The sequence below is a fragment of the Arvicanthis niloticus genome, chromosome 4, assembly GCF_011762505.2.
Source record: "Arvicanthis niloticus isolate mArvNil1 chromosome 4, mArvNil1.pat.X, whole genome shotgun sequence".
In the NCBI taxonomy this organism is placed as follows: domain Eukaryota; kingdom Metazoa; phylum Chordata; class Mammalia; order Rodentia; family Muridae; genus Arvicanthis; species Arvicanthis niloticus.
Genome location: NC_047661.1, coordinates 128,521,927 through 128,538,362, shown reverse-complemented (window position 1 = coordinate 128,538,362; position 16,436 = coordinate 128,521,927). Strand labels below are relative to the sequence as shown.

The 16,436-nt window shown below is 43.0% G+C and overlaps 1 protein-coding gene across 1 annotated transcript in view; it reads left to right on the top strand.

Annotated features, from left to right (window-relative positions):
- The window catches only part of St6galnac5 (ST6 N-acetylgalactosaminide alpha-2,6-sialyltransferase 5), a 165,164-nt gene that overhangs the window by 136,756 nt on the left and 11,972 nt on the right, over positions 1 to 16,436 (top strand). The window contains exon 4 of the mRNA XM_034499385.2: positions 5,168 to 5,275. Coding sequence (XP_034355276.1) covers positions 5,168 to 5,275 — 108 coding nt within the window. The remainder of the gene's footprint in view (positions 1 to 5,167; positions 5,276 to 16,436) is intronic.

The window sequence follows — 16,436 nt, the reverse complement described above, 5'->3', positions numbered from 1 at the left end:
ATGGCATGTGATGATGATGATGCTTGCATGTGGGGATGAGCAGACATGGGATAGTCTTCTCAGATGTGAAAATGTTCTAAAGTAAGTAGTAAGGCTTGTATCTGTGAATACACTAAAATCCATTACACTGCATGCTTTAAAGGTGAGATGAAAACCACATACACACATATCCACATCAGAATGAACTAATTGTCTCGGTGTATTTCTCACTATAATTTGCAGATTTTTGAAAAATCTGTGGTCTGGGTGATCAAAAGGCTTTCTCCCAAAGATGCTTCAGACTGAGACCCTGAACAGTTTCTATGAGTATGGAAAGATCTGGGAGGGATAGAACTCTTCCCAAAGGACCAAAGGACAAGGGAGAGACCATGCTGGGGGAACTGTAGAAAGGCCCCCTTTGGGTACATCCAGGACATCTGGGCAAGTGGCATAACATAAGGTCAAAAAGGGAAAGGGTCGTAAGCTGGACAGAGCCAGAGACTGGTGGCATCCACTGGGGTGCTCAGGGGAGCCTCAGAGGGGTGGCTGGAGTCACAGCTCTGAGCTGGAATGTCAGCCATGGACCTAGAGACTCCGTGACCTCATAGCCCTGTGGAAGTAAGGGAGAGTGGCTACAGGTCATCAGGCTGATCTCATAATTAATTTCCAAAGCATATACCGTTATAATTAACATACACTTAACAGTCTAATGCACTTCTTATTTAAAAAAAAAAACAAACTGTTACTCAGTTTCTTATCTTAAACCTAAAGAGATTTGTTAAGTAAAATAAAGACCAGAAAGTACAGATCTACTATTTGGCTAGCTTAGGAACACGTGATTGGGAAATAAAGTCCAGTATCCTCAGATTCTTTAGATAAAAGAGCTGTGATTTTTAACCTTGGGAACTTTATGGCATTTTGAGGGCTCAGCCTGACAGTCGTTAGCCCCAGGAGGGAAGCATTACCACTGTCCATACTGCAGCAGCCTCTTTCCTGGGAAGACACAACAGACCTGTGGCTACCACAGGCCAGATCCATGGCTAGCTTAGTGGGTCTACAGCTTGACTAAGAGAGTTATAGTTAGCCAAACACACCTGTGACTAGTCCGTCACACGCGTGACTAGCAAAGTCCACACTTATGGCTAGCTAACAGACTCAAGGCTAGCCCAATTGACCTACAACTAGCACAGCCCAGACCTGTGGCTAACCTAGTCAATCTCTAACCCAGCCATGAATCTTATAGACACTCCTAATTAAAAGTTAAGAACTGATACAAATTCCCATCATGGTGACCCAGCAATAAGAAAGAACCCTGAATGTTAACAAGTTCTTTCACCAAGAACACATTTTATAAGGAATGGACAAACAAGAAACTATTTACAATTAAATGTTGCTGCTTAGAAATTTCAAAAAAAAAAAAGTTTAAACTATCTGAATCATAGAAAACACATTCTCTCTTTTTTTGCTTAATGATTGTTCATTAAAAGTAAGTCTTCCCAAAACCCTGGTGCAGGGTTCACAAAGACAACTGCACACTGTTGCATCTCTGCAAGGGATCACATGATATGGACTTCCTGGAGACTAAACCATCCCACCCTTTGACCCCTTGAGATCCCTAAGGAACAGGCTCATACAAGACACATCTTACCCCTCCCTATAGCCTGACCAGTGCAAACCTGCTCAGACATCTCTATTAGTCCAGCTATAAGAAGTGAGCCAAGTCTCTGCATCTGAGCTCCCGGGCCTCGTTCTGCAGATACACTGCAATTAGCACCCATCCTACCCTGCTTGGGCAATCTCACCTATGACCTTGTAGCATGCCAAAGCATATCAATCCTTCCAAAGGAACTCCGCATCTCTTTTCTTAGGAGACCGTCTTTACAAAGCTGGCCTGATATTGACTCACTGTTCTTATACATCCTTATTCTTAGGCTGAGAGACAAAAACAACCTTCCAGAACAGATTTCCATTTGACTGAAACCCAGAACATTTGGGTTGAAAATATTCCTTGTATGTAAGCAGAGAAACCCAACAATATGAGCGCATATGCTGAAGATACAAAAAGAGTTGGCTTTCTATCCAAACCAAACTCGGCACTGGAACACTCGGCTTAGGCTAATATTTTTTAAGAGATGAGCCAAGCCATTTGATTTTGATTCATAGGAAATTTTACCCTTAAAAGTGGAGATGAAGATGGCCCGTGAACGCTCTGCAATTAAGAAGCATGGCAGATGACAGAGATGGACAAATCATGTTCTTTGATATTAGAAAGTAACTATACTTGAAAATAACTTTATAATTGAATAAGGGCACATTAGGAAAATATGATTCAGAACCAATATTATAGTAATTACATAAAGGAAGCATAAATGAAGTAACTGCAGGAAGAATATTCCATTGAGATTATAAATGAGATTCTGGCGGAGCAGAAAGGCCTTTAATTGTAATTTAGTGTGCACTATAGCGTTATCAGCTCAGTGTGTTACTTCATCATATAAAAGAATATCTGCTAATTTTCTCTAATAAGCACATGACAGCTCTTCATATTCTTTCATTACAGCTGATTAACTGTAAAAACAGTAGATATTCCTTTGTTGGAGAAAAAAAAGAGTTCCGATCCTTTCAGGAAGACAGAACAAAGCAGTTGCGTTTCTATGGTGCGTGATCCCAAGGCTATTATTTAGGAAGTCTGGGGAATTTTAAGTGGCACTTAAAAGAGTGCCTCACTTCAGTGCCTCTAGACTTCCACTTTGTACTCTTCTCATTTCCATCCGCAGAGCCACTTCCGGTGGCCCCATGTCCTCCTGTATTCCAGGCTGTGGCATCACTGGAAAACTTCCAGGAAGTTTCTGCTCCCAGGAAAGCCCTGGTTGGTGTTTCCAGGGAATGGAAAGGCAGAAGATATGAGCATGACCATTGGTTCCCAGATCTCTCAGGGATCTCTGGGATATGAGTGAGGGTTGTTTTTTCCTGGGCTCCATCTAACTAGTCTGGAAAGAGCCGCCCAATCCATTAACAGCAGAGGTATGAACATGGGCTCCCCTTTAAATGAAGGCTTTTTTCGTTTTCCCCTTCTTGTTCAGTTGGCTCTGATCCTTCCCAAACCCTCTAGCCCAAAGCCTTACAAAGGTATAGCTCTAGTAAGAGAGAAAGGATATATTAATACCTACAAAAGCTGGAAGCTTCTGTTCTTTATAAATGTTACCCTTGCTACTGATGCACCTCCTCCATCAGACCCCAGCACCAGAGAATTGGAAGGGTTTCTTCCTGGAAACTAAGCAGCACTAAAGGAATGGAAACTAAAGGATGCTAAACTATTTACCTTGTTCACTCACTCCAGCAGCCAGGAGAGAAGGGGGGATCTCTATGTGCCGTCACTGCCCTCCGCCCAGGTCCCTTTTGTGGACATTTTCTAATGTTCTCAAATGGCCAGAGGACAGAGCATCTGTAGGTAGGAGACTGAGGCTCAGAGATCGGGCAGCAACCAGCCTCAGGTTACCCAGCTGCACATAGCAGAAACAGGAGAGTGTCGAGCTCACGTTATCTTCATCTGTAGGGGCTTTGACAAGCTTGGTCAGGAAGCTGTGGGGTGGAGGAAAACACGTTAAAGGCTGTTAAAGGCTTAAGATTCGAAATTGAAACGGAAACCCACCCATGTCTGTCAGGTTCTTGACAAGGCAAAAGCCTCCTTAAAAATATCCCCCTAACCCTTCATGAAGGGGAATAAAGCAAGCTGTTTAACAGTCTTCCCTCTCAGAGTGCGGAGCTCCGCAGTGCATCTGGGAAGCCCTCTCTTCAGCTCTGCTATTCACCTCACATACAGCTCCGTGGCTGGGCAAAGTCAGACAGTCTGACCTTGGGGATAAGGTGTTTGGAGCTGGCTAATGAGGCATGCCATGGCACTGAAGAAAGAAAAGGCAGCAATCCCAGAAGAACTGAAATTAACATCCACAGCAGTGGAACATGGAGACCAATGACTCATTCTCAGGACTCAAATTAGACCTTGCCGATGTGTCTCCACTGGTCTCCTGAGGTGAGGCGGCCTGTTCAGCCTCCGCTCGCATGTCTGAATGGACATGTTAATGAATGGCAAAATGCACAGATTTATTTCCTTAAACTTGTCAGTTTGGGCTTAGACATTTGTGAATGACCTTAGGTAAGGTAAAAGTAGAGGCTCCATTAGATGCAAGCATCCCTCTGGCTTTCTTCCTCCCAAACCCATGTGCTCCTCCTAGGAAAAGAAATACAGTCACGACGCTGGTGCTCTTAATGTTCTTTGGGACAACTTCTGACCTATGGATGGATGGATGGATGAATGGATGGATAGACAGATAGATACATATATACATACATGATAAATGGGTAGATGAATGTATAGACAGATTAATGTATGACATATTAATGACTGATAAGTGATAAATGATAATAGACAGATGACAAAATTAAATTGATTGATGATAGATAAGTAACAAATGATGGTGATAAATATGAGTAGAAGATAGATTGTTAGATACATGCATACATGCATAAATTCATGCATACATACATGCGTATATACATACATGTATACACATACATATATGCACATGCATACATACATACATGTGTAGACAATAGATAAGTAGGTAGATTAATAGATAGATGGAAAGAGTGGTAGCAAGACCTACATGTTTATCCATATTTATATTATTTGTAATCTAGCTTGTTTAGAGACACAGGGAGAGTCCCTAGTCAAATATTCTCATTAATAACAAATGGCCACATGGATATTGTCATCTTACAATTGAGTTATGGCAACACACACCTAAGCATTCAAACAATGATCATTATCTTTAATGATGTAGAAATCCCTTAAGCAACAACATTACTTATGAATGTACTATAAGAGATTTTGGTTTAGCAAGATTCTAATGTGTACCAAATGGGAGAGAGTGAAAGAAAGTGCATGTATGAATGTGTTTGCCTGTGTGCCTGTGTGTCCACACATGTGCATGTGTGTATATGCATGTGTGCATGTGAGGTACACATGTGTGTGTGTGTGTGTGTGTGTGTGTGTGTGTGTGTGTGTGTGCATATGTGTGTCTGTGTGTGTTAGGGGTGGGGATATTTGTTTTATAGTCGGCTCCAGCATGGTTATGAACCTGGGACTAGTTTACCAGAGTGCAAACTTCACCCTTGTTCCTTCCAGGAAGGTCTCCAACACTTGGCTGAGCACTGGCTGGTTCACCATGACAATTGCTCTGGAGCTCTGTGACAGGATCGATGTTTACGGCATGGTGCCCCCAGACTTCTGCAGGTAGGATTGATTCCATGAATGCACTTTATCAGCAGAGCCATTTAGGGCTTAGAAATCATCTGATTCTGAACACCGACCACAAAACATGTCAATACCCCTTCTCAGAGCAATTAATTAGCATGTCCCAAGTCCTGGCCCTAGAAACTGCAAACAGCATTTAATCATGTGATATAAAATATTGAAAGTTTTTGTTTGTACTCCTGGAGAATTAATCTGTCTTGTGGGCTTCATTTATTCTCTGAATATTTATCAACCAAAAGTAATGCAACAATTGGCATAATATTGATGATGAACAGGCATTAAGAATTATGAGTTTCCTTTCCATTTGGAAGAAATGCAGTAATATTTAAATGGATTCGTGGGGCAATTCCTTGGACCAAGAGGCTTGTTTCCTGAAATTATAATATTCCTAAGAATCTTTTTCTCTTACTGCATTCACATTCTTAGAGTCAAAACCATAAGCACTGTTATCTGGCTCTATCACTTTAAGGGCAGTGTGCTTAAAGCACATCTCTGCTGCTTGATGCCTGGTGTCTCCTGACCTGTGCCCAGGCAGAGAATACTATGTGTCCACAGAAGCACTGAGCTCTTTTCAAGGGCTTGGTTTGTGGAAGGTGGCCTACTGAAAACATGGATGTAGAGGGAATTCTGAGGCCAATAAATTCTGAAAGCACCTTTACTTTCAGAAATGCCCATAGCCTCCTCATAACTTCACCCCTGATGTTCAAATGGTCAAACCTGTACAAGAATTATTTACATCCTGTTGGCAAAAATGTATGCATAAATCTCCCTTCACTCATTTTAAACCTAACAGTGCCTCAAAGGTTATGGGGTCTTCAGGCAAAAATTATACTTTGGACAGAGCAAGAATGAGGAAAAGTATTTAAACATCTATCTGTAGTAGACATCTCTCTGCTGCTAGATTTGAATGCCACACACTGGGGAGATTATGAAGACTGAGAGTTTATTCAACTCAGGGTTCTAGAGGCAGCCCTGTCCAAGAGGGGCCATGAGGGGTGAAGTCCAGGATGTAACGTGATGTTAAGATTAATGTCCATCAAGTTGACCTAGGAGACTGAGTTACAGTTCTGTGTGTCTCTGAGAGTATCTCCCTGTGTGGACTAACTGGGCAGGGTAGCACAACCCCATGGGCTGGGATCCAGGTAGATAAAAGGAAGCCTCAGGTGTCTGAGTGATCCCTTCTCTGTTTCCTGACCCCCAGGACATGAGCTATCCTTCTCTCTCACATCCTCCACACCAATGATGGCTGAACCTTCTGATTCCAGGAGCTGAAATAAGTCATTCCTCATTTAAGTTGGTTCAGTCAGGTGCTGTGGGCATGGTGAAGCAAAACCAGATAACATACATTGTGAGAATGGCATAGTCAGAAACAGGCTTTTGCAAAAGACTCACCTTCAAGACACCTATATCTCCTTAAACCCATTAATCTGTTAAGAAGGACAGAGCCCTTGTGACCAGATACTTTTAAAGATCCCACCTGATCTTCTCTCTTGCTTTCTAAAAGAAGGTAAATGTCTCCTCGTGTAGCCCATGCTAGTCTCAAATTCACCATACCCCTGCCTCAGCCTCCTGAGTCTTAGGATTATAGTTATGTACCCCTATGCCTGGCTGGCCCTCCCCCTAGTCCCTCAAACATGACAACTAAACTCCAAAGTTGACTCTGGCAGGTATTCAAGTGACACTCTTGCCACTTTGCCACATTCTCTGTACCCAATACAGTACATGAGATTGAGTCATATAGGAGAAAGAAAGGCATGGACTGAGAAACCTGGAACATAAAGGTATCCCTCACCAGGTCCAGACTGCAAGGTCCAAACCCAATGTGAATGAACCTAAAGCGACCTCATCTCTCTCTCTGTCTCACCCTCCTCATTTGTAGAAGTGGCGATGTTGATAATAGAATCCACCACAGAGTGTTGCGGGTGGATTAAGTAAGGTAACTAAGGTAACACATGGGAAGTGTCTGGAACAGTACCTTGAATACAGTGAGTGCGGAGTGTGTTAGACTGGGTCCTCACCCAGTTCCTGATCACTTATGTCACTGACATTGTTTCCCTGTTTGACAATTGAGGTTCAAGAAGTGGATGGAATGGTATAAAAAAGCAAGTTGCTTCCTCCTATCAACAGTCTAACAAAAGATATGCAAGACATTGCCATCACAGCTGATGGCTACAGAGCAGATATAATTATCTAATATTACCATTAGGATGCCAGGAAGAAAAAGCATGAATAAATTGAAATGGTAATGGCTTTAAGTATTCAAGGAAATATTCCATTTATTATGGAAAACAAATGAAATGCGAGTTAACCTGTCATTTCTCTTATTCACAGTTAGTTCCTCATGACTTAGTATGGTCAGATGAAGACAATGTATGGAATGATGCTAGCAAGGAAATTAAGATAATGCCAACATGCCATATATTGCCTCCAACTCTGGGCTTCTGCAACTCAGCTCCCACTGAAAAGTTTCAGCTGTTGTCTGCCCAAGATGCTCTGAGCAAGGACTTTTCAGAAGGGTGCTGCCACAGTTGTATCTCAGAACGTGAAGTGCCAGGAGCCACTAGAGGGAAGGCTTGGGCTCTTGGGAGCATCTTCTCTACTTCATGGCTGTTCAGGGAAGGGTAAGAAGATGTCTCTGTAAACTTCTTGTTGCTATGGCAAAATGCCTAACAACAGCATCCTAAGGAAGGAAGGGTTTATCTCAGCTAACATCATGCTAGCAGTGAAGTCCTGGCTGCAGGAGCCAGAGGCATCTGGTCACATTGTATCCAGTCAGGAAGCAGAGATAGATCCGATTACATTGTATCTGGTCAGGAAGCAGAGAGGGATCCAGGTGCTCAGTTCACTCTCCTGTTTTTATAGATCAAGGATGAAACCCATAGGAAGATGCCATCCTCATTTAGGGCGTGTCTTCCCATCACAATTAAAGCAGTCTCAACCGCTCCCTCACATATATGCCAAGAGGCTTGCATCCTAGGTTATTCTAGATACTGTCAAGCTAATAATCAATATTAACTACCTCAGAAGAGAAGACAAGGAGAGATACATATTCATGCCTCCACCTGTCCCTTATGTTCAAGATATGTTGACTGAACTACAAGGACCCAGTTCCCAACTACATGACTTTGAGCCTGGTTTCCCCATCAGTAAAGTGGGCATGTGAAAATAAAAAACTAAGCTGGCTGTGGAGAGTATGCAGAGATAGTAGCACTGTGCACTGCAGATGGTGCACCAGAGAGACAATCATCTACCGTTAACCTTACTGATAGGTTAAGATTATAATGTAAGAAACGCAGAATAGTTGATATTCTCCCGAACATTATTTTGCAGTTATTTTGAAAGATATCCAGATTTTTGATGAGAGATTCAGCTATAACTCAATTTTGTCATCTCCAATGCTCACAACAAGCCTTGCCCACATCAAACTAACAATGACCATGGGAACATCATGTACCATAAAACTATTCTTAAATAGCATTTTCTATAACCCGTATCTAAGTATCAAATGTCTTTTGAAAATAATATTTTTCTCAGAGAATAAAAAATCAACCTGTAAGTTTGTCCTTCTCTAAGGCTTTTTCTGTTTTCTTCTGCCTTTGTTTTCATTTTGAACATAGCCAAGGAGTAGTAGGGACCCCAACAACATACATACTTCTTAAGCTGTAATTTACCACAAGGGTCAGAAATGGTTTGGCCTGGTTTGTGGGTTGGTGGTGGTCCATGAGCTGGTCCAGAAGGTGACCTCCATATGGGCAGCCTTGCAGGGTGGTGGATGTTCACTGCTGTCTTTCATACAGCAGGTACTTTTAAATATCAGGGAGGTGACTCTGTCCCCCACTCTTTCTTTAATGTCAAAAAAAAAAAAAAAAAGATGTCTATGAATAAAACAAGCCATTTCTGCCTGTAGGAGAGGTGTGACCTTGGGAAACTTATTTGACCTTCACTTGTCTTTGGTGACCTTGGTCAGGCTGCATAGTGACTGAATCTCAGAATCTCAGCTCTCAGATCTATAAAACTCTAGTGGCATCAGCACTGGTCTTGGAAGTTTATGATGAGTTCTCTAGAAGCTGGTGGGAGCTCAGCACAGCCCTGAGGTGGACGAATTCACTAGCCTGAAAATAGGGCATCCATCATGAACACAGTCTGTAGAGGTGTCCCAAGGGCACATTAGTTAGAGCCCAGCTACAGATGGCCACTGGGTCCTGGAAAGGAAGGACAGACATGGTCTTCAGTATGAGGCGAGTCTCCTTTCTGCCCTACTGAGAACTGACTGTGGGTGGCTGCCAGCTGCATGGGCCCTGTCACAAGGCTCCCTTCAGAGGATTAATCATTCTCTGGCTTCTCCCGGCCTCCCGTCTTCTCACTATGGCAGCAGACCTCAGCAAATGCTCATTGTCACAAATCAACTGCTTCGGATTAATACACAACTGGTGCCTTCAAAAGAAGCCATTCGTTAATCACAGAGACTTTTGTTCATTTTATAACCACTTCACAAAGGTCGAAGGTCACAAAGGCAGTGCCTGTGCAGAAGACGCTCACTGTCTATCAGGGCATCTGACTCCTTGAGTTTTTCTGAAATATCCATCTTTGGGTTTCAGTTGAACTTGGAGGAATATTTGAATTCCTGGGGTAAGGACCCTCCCTCCCCATCTGACCAAGGGCAGACCCTCCCAGACCTGTGTATGAATGGGCTCTTGCATAAGATTCCTCTGCAACCAGAGGTCCCCCGGAAGATAAGAAGTTTGATGCCATGCCTGTCCTTTTGGGTCAAGGTTACCTCATTCAAGATATTTTCTACTTCCACCCATTTGCCTGCTAATTTCATGATGTCCTTGTTTTTAATAGCTAAGTAGTATTTGATTGTGAAAGTGGACCACATTTTCTTATATATATTTCAGATGAAGGACAATTGGGTTGTTTCTAGTTTCTGGCTATTATGAATAAAGCTGCTATGCACATAGTAGAGCATGTGTCCTTGTTATATGTTGGAGCATCTTCTGGATATCTTCCCAGGAGTGGTATAGCTGAGTCTTAAGGTAGAACTCTTCCCAATCTTCTGAGAAACCACCAATTTGGTTTCCACAGTGGTTGTACAAGTTTTCACTCCCACCAACAATGGAGGAATATTCCTCTTTCTCCACATCCTCACCAGCATCTGCTGTCACCTGAGTTTTTGATCTTAGCCATTCTGATGGGTGTGAGGTGGAATCTCAGAGTTGTTTTGATTTGCATTTCCTTGATGACTAAGGACACTGAATATTCTTTAAGTGTTTTTCGACCATTAGAGATTCCTCTGTTGAGAATTCTCTATTTAGCTTCTGCGCCCATTTTGTTTTAAATTTTTTTATTAGATATTTTATTTACACTTCAGATGCCATCCCCTTTCCCCATTCCCCCCCCTTAGAGAACCCCTATCCCATGCCCCCTTTTCCTTTTTGCATTTATACATTGTTTTAAAATAATGTTAATCATAAGCGTTATAAGTTTGGAATTGTTCAAACAGAGGTGTAACCCACTGACCAACCTAGATATAACAACTATCTTTGACTGGTGGAGATACATGAATATCTGCCTCCCTGTCTCCCCCCTCTTTCTCTCTTTCATCACCTAGCTTCTCCTCTCCTTCTTCTTCTCCTCTTCTTACTCCTTTTCTTCCTCTCAGTACTCCTCCTACCTTAGCTCCTCCTACACATCACCCTTCCTGTTAAAATGAAACTTTTCTCTCAAAATACAATTAGAGCATAATTATGCCAATTTGTACCAGTGAGGTACAAGATAGTCCTAATACCCTGTCCATCCTTTTGTTGACTAACCAGCACCTCTGTCATCTATCCTAACTAAAACATTTAGTTCTGAACCTGGCTTTAGGATGAATGTCAGCTGATGACCATCCACTCAAATCTTTTCTCTTACGGTAAATAGCTATAAGTTTTCAACCCCGTCAGAAATCCAGAATGACTGAGTTAACTATAATTGTGGAAAGCACAAAGCATAGCTTCTAAAACTTAGCCAATTTATAGAGACCTCTGAACACCTGGACACTCGCTCTACTTCAAAACATTGTAGCATCTGTTCTTCTGCCTTCTGGCCCAGGATCATCTGACAGACCTTGGTGATGCAGGATTATTAAGGACTGATTACTCTGTCTAGGCAGATATAATCAGTCGACTATTCTGCATGTGTGTCCTTTTCTGGACAGTAATTTGTCTGTAGATGGAGAGAGGCAATTCTTGCCTAGTGGCTGTTACCACACAACTGGAGTAACTCCAAGGATGCTCAATTTCTTCTTAGAATCCACGACAGGAAGCTGTCAGGAGCAGACAGGTCTCTAATCAATATGAACATTAATATATAAATATTTGTAGTGTCAGTTCTATGGACTTCTGATGTTTTGAAAACCAACTATCCATGTAAGGTAACCTGGACTGTTGTCTGTTCACTCCTCTCAGCTATTTCTAAATAAAATATGGAAAACACCCTAACAATAAACCCAAAGCCATGAATTTGCTATAGTCCCTTAACTCATAGGTTAACCGTCCCAAATCAGTTTAAAAAGTTAAAAAAGGGCTGGGTCTAGGCATTGTATTCCTAAATGTGTTATACAGGCACAATGCCCATGAGCGTATCAATATTCATCTCATTTTTATATTAATAAGAGGCTCGTACCAATGAAAACCTTAAATTTGAGATCAAAGTAAATTTTGTAGCATTTAAGAAATTATAACTTCATCTTGATAATAATTATACAGATTTCTACCAACAGGTTATGGCTATGCAATAAGTCCTAGCTAATCCCCCCTGTTCCAACAAAACCACTACTTGTCCCTAGAAAGACAGACCATTATTAACCACATTAGTCCCCAAGCTCAGGGAATAGGGGTGCTGACTCTTCTTTAACTTCTTCAAGCTGATTAAAGGCATTGAGATTTTAGAAGAGGGGTGGGGGGAAGAGTAAGATGATAAGCCTCTGATGCTGTGTCTTCACTGAATCCAGATGGAATTCCAGGACATCGGAGGTTTGGGCAGGTCTGCTCAGTATGCTTGATGAGTAGATACACCAAGGCTGTGTATTCTGCAATATACAATTCTCAGAACAAGTTTTAGTATCAAGAGAAAAAAAAAATTTCCCACCCCCAGGGGGCTGACATTTTTTTTTAAGATGTTGGTTCTAAAGACTTTTTTTTCCCCGCTTGTTAAAATTGGTTGTAGTATTTATGTTTCAGATTTTATCCCCTTAGCCTACTTCCTCCCACCACCCAGAAACCTCCTATCCCATCCCCCTCCTCATGCTTCTATGAGGCAGTGACCGCACCTACCCCCCTCACTATCCCCTCCCCATCCTCACATTTCCCCCCCCCCCCCACTGTGTGTTCATTTTTTTTTTTATGGGACCAAGAAACTCCTCTCCCACCTATGTCCGACAGGGCCATTCTCCACTACATATACCTCTGGAGTCTTGGGTCCCTCCCTATGTGTTCCCAGGCTGGTGGTTTAGACCCTGGGGGGCTCTGGTTGTTTGGTATTGTTGCTTTCCACCTGGGGTCAATAACCCTTTCTGCTCCTTCAGTCCTCTCACTAAGTTCTCCATTGGGAAACCCCTGATCATATCAGTGGTTAATTGTGAACATTGTCCTCTGAGTGTTTTAGTCTTTGGCTGACCTCTAAGGAGACAGCTATATCACTTTCCTCACATTATGCACTTCCAGCCATCCACAACAGTGTTTAGATTAGGTGGCTGTACATGGGTGAATACCCAGGTGGAATGGTCTCCTGATGGCCCCTCCTTCAGTTTCTGTTCCATGTTTTGTTTCCCTATTTGCTCCCTTGAGCATTTTTGTTTCTCGTTCTAAGTAGAACTGAGGCATCCCCTCTTGGTCTTCCTTCTTCATGAGCTTCATGTGGTCTGTGGGTTGAGTCTTCGCTAATCCAAGCTTTTGGGCTAACATCCATTGAGATATGTTTGTGTAACTATCTTCTTTTGGGGTTTTTGGAAGATTACTTTCTTGCTTTTTCTAGGTTGTAGTTTCCCTCCTTGTGTTGGAGTTTTCCACCAATTATTCTTTGAAGTGCTGGATTTGTGTTGAGATACTGTGTAAATTTGGATTTGTCATGGAATATTTTGGTTTCTCCATCAATAATGATTGACAGTTTTGCTGGGTATAGTAGTCTGGGCTGGCATTTGTGTTCTCTTAGGGTCTGTATGATATCGGTCCAGGATCTTCTGGCTTTTATGGTCTTTGGTGAGAAGTCTGGTGTAATTCTTATAGGTCTGCCTTTATATGTTACTTTGCCTTTTTCCCTTACTGCTTTTAGTATTTTTTCTTTGTTTTGTACATTTGATGTTTTGACTATTATATGGCGGGAAGTATTTCTTTTCTGGTCTAAACTATTTGGAGTTCTGTAGGCTTCTTGTATATTTATGGACATCTCTTTCTTTAGGTTAGGGAAGTTTTCCTCTATAATTTTGTTGAGGATATTTACTGGTCCTTTAAGTTGGGTGTCTTCCCCCTCATCTATACCTATTATCCTTAGGTTTGGCCTTCTCATTGTGTCTTGGATTTCTTGTATATTTTGGGCTAGTAGCTTTTTGTATTTTGCATTTTCTTTGACAGTTGTGTCAATGTTTTCCATGGTATCTTCTGCTCATGAGATTCTCTCTTCCATCTCTTGTATTCTGTTGGTGATACTTGTGTCTATGACTCCTGATCTTTTTTTTTAGGTTTTCTATCTCCAGGGTATTGTCCCTTTGTGATTTCTTTATTGTTTCTACTTCCATTTTTAGATCCTGCATGGTTCTGTTTAATTCCTTTTCCCGTTTGGTTGCATTCTCTTGCAATCCCTTAAGGGATTTTTGTGTTTCCTCTTTAAGGGTTTCTATCTGTCTACCAGTGCTCTCCTTAAGTTCTTTGAGAGTGTTATTTATGTCTTTCTTAAAGCCCTCTATCATCATCATGAGAAGTGATTTTAATTCTGATTCCTGCTTTTCTGGTGTGATGGGGTGTTCAGGGCTTGCTCTGATGGGGGAGCTGGGTTCTGATGATGCCATGTAATTTTGGTTTCTGTTGCTTACGTTCTTGCTCTTGCCTTTTGCCATCTGGTTAACTTTAGTGCTGCCTGTACTTGCTGTCTCTGACTGAAGCCTGTCTTTCTAGTTATCTAGCTTGTGTCTGATCTCCTAGGGTCCAGATGTCTCTGTGATCTTTTCCAGCTGCACTGATTACAGTGGTACCTCTAGGATGCCTCAGGATATGGTGCCTCCAAGGTAATAGTCCAGCTAGGTGTCTGCTGTTCTGGGTGCAGTGTCTCCTCTAGAATATCTCAGGATATGTTGTCTGAAGCTCTGAGTTCATTTGTTCTTCTGTGGCTCTGGATTGAGTGGACCTTCCAGTATGTCTCAGGTGGAATCCGGGGTCCACACAACAGCAGACCTGGCAGAGGTCTGATCCAGGCCTCAGATCTGAGAACTAGTTTCTAAGACACTGTCCAAGTTAGAGCACCTGGGATCCCTGCTTCCTCTGGGTTCTTGGAGGTTGGGGACAGAGCTGCCACCCAAGATCTGCTCAGTGCTCTGGCCCAGACTGGAAGGAACCAGTGTTCCGGGCTGGGAGTGACTTCCTGGGTCCTTTTGGTTCCCAGTTACTCCCTGTTTAGGGCGGGCCCTGCTGTCTGCTTACCTAAGATACTGCCTGAGGTCGAGCACCTGGAATCCCTGCTTCCTCTGGGTTCTTGGAGGTTGGGGACAGAGCTGCCACCCAAGATCTTCTCAGTGCTCTGGCCCAGACCAGAAGGTCTCTGCGCCCATTTTTAATGGAGTTATTTGATTTGTTGGTGTCTAACTTCTTGAGTTCTCTCTATATTTTGGATATTAGCTCTCTAATGGATGTAGGGTTGGTGAAGTTTTTTTTCTCATTCTGTAGGCTGCCGTTTTGTCCTATTGATGGTTTCTAACCCCCACCCCTGCACATATGTAGCAGAAGTGTAGCTTGGTCTTCATGCAGTTTCCCCGACAATTGGAGAGGGCGCTGTCCCTGACTCTGTTGCCTGCCTGTGCATCCTGTTCCCCTAACTGGGCTGCCTTGTCTGGCCTCAGTGGGAGGAGATATGCTGAGTCCTACAGTGACTTGATGTGCCAGGGTGGGTTGGTACCCGGGGGCCTTTACCTTCTCAAAGGAGAAGGGGAAGAGGGAGTGGGAGGAAGAGGCTGTCTGAGGGGGGACTGGGAGGAGGGCTGTGATTAGGATGTAAAGTAAATAAGTAAATTAATGGAAATTCAGTAGGGTCTCTGGTCTACGGTACAGTTAAGCTGCTTTCTAATCTAAACACAATGTCCATGGGCTTTCAGAGAGTGTAACTATCTCCTTCTTGTCACCAGGAAACAGAAGCACAGAGAGACAAGGCATTGCACTGACTCCCATAGGTAGAGTACCAGCCCGCATGACTGGATCCATGGCCTTCTGCATGGTGTCAGAGCGGGATTTGGGGCTAAATCCTTCAAGAGGCAAACAGCTGAGCAATCCATGAATCCCGAAGCTGCAGGTGTAAAGTGTAAGATGGTGTAGGATGGCATCTTCTACCCAGCCTTCCTGGGGGTCTGGCTGTCTCATTCCATCTGATGGGCCTCAGTGACCTTGCCTAGTCATTCACTAACAAGAAAGTTTCTAGTGGGCTCTGAAAGTATTGAGAAAATGGACTCTTTGGGAGAAAGATTACTTTCATTTATATTTAAAAACTACTAAAGGGGGGGGGGGTAGTCGCTGTAGAAATGGCTGTGGAGGCAGATGGGGCACTGCAGAAGACTTGAGAGGATGAATTCCCGGCTATACGCCATCGGAGGTAGCTATTTCTGCTACCACCACAAACTGCTCTTGCCAACCCTGGTTGCTTCCCCGTCCAGATATCCCTGGACTGATAGCACTCGCCACTGTCCTGACCTTATTGTTTGACACAGCTCGTGGGCCTCCCAAAGCTTTGAGAACAGAATCTGTACTCTCTAGCTTAGCCCAGCAGCCCTTCAGGATAGCAGCCTTCTGCCACGCTATTCTAGTCTTGTCTTCTGCACCCACAGATTTATATCAGCCATCCTGAAAATCTTGTCAGAGAACTGACCCTGCAGACATCCTTCCTGCCCTCAGCATGGACG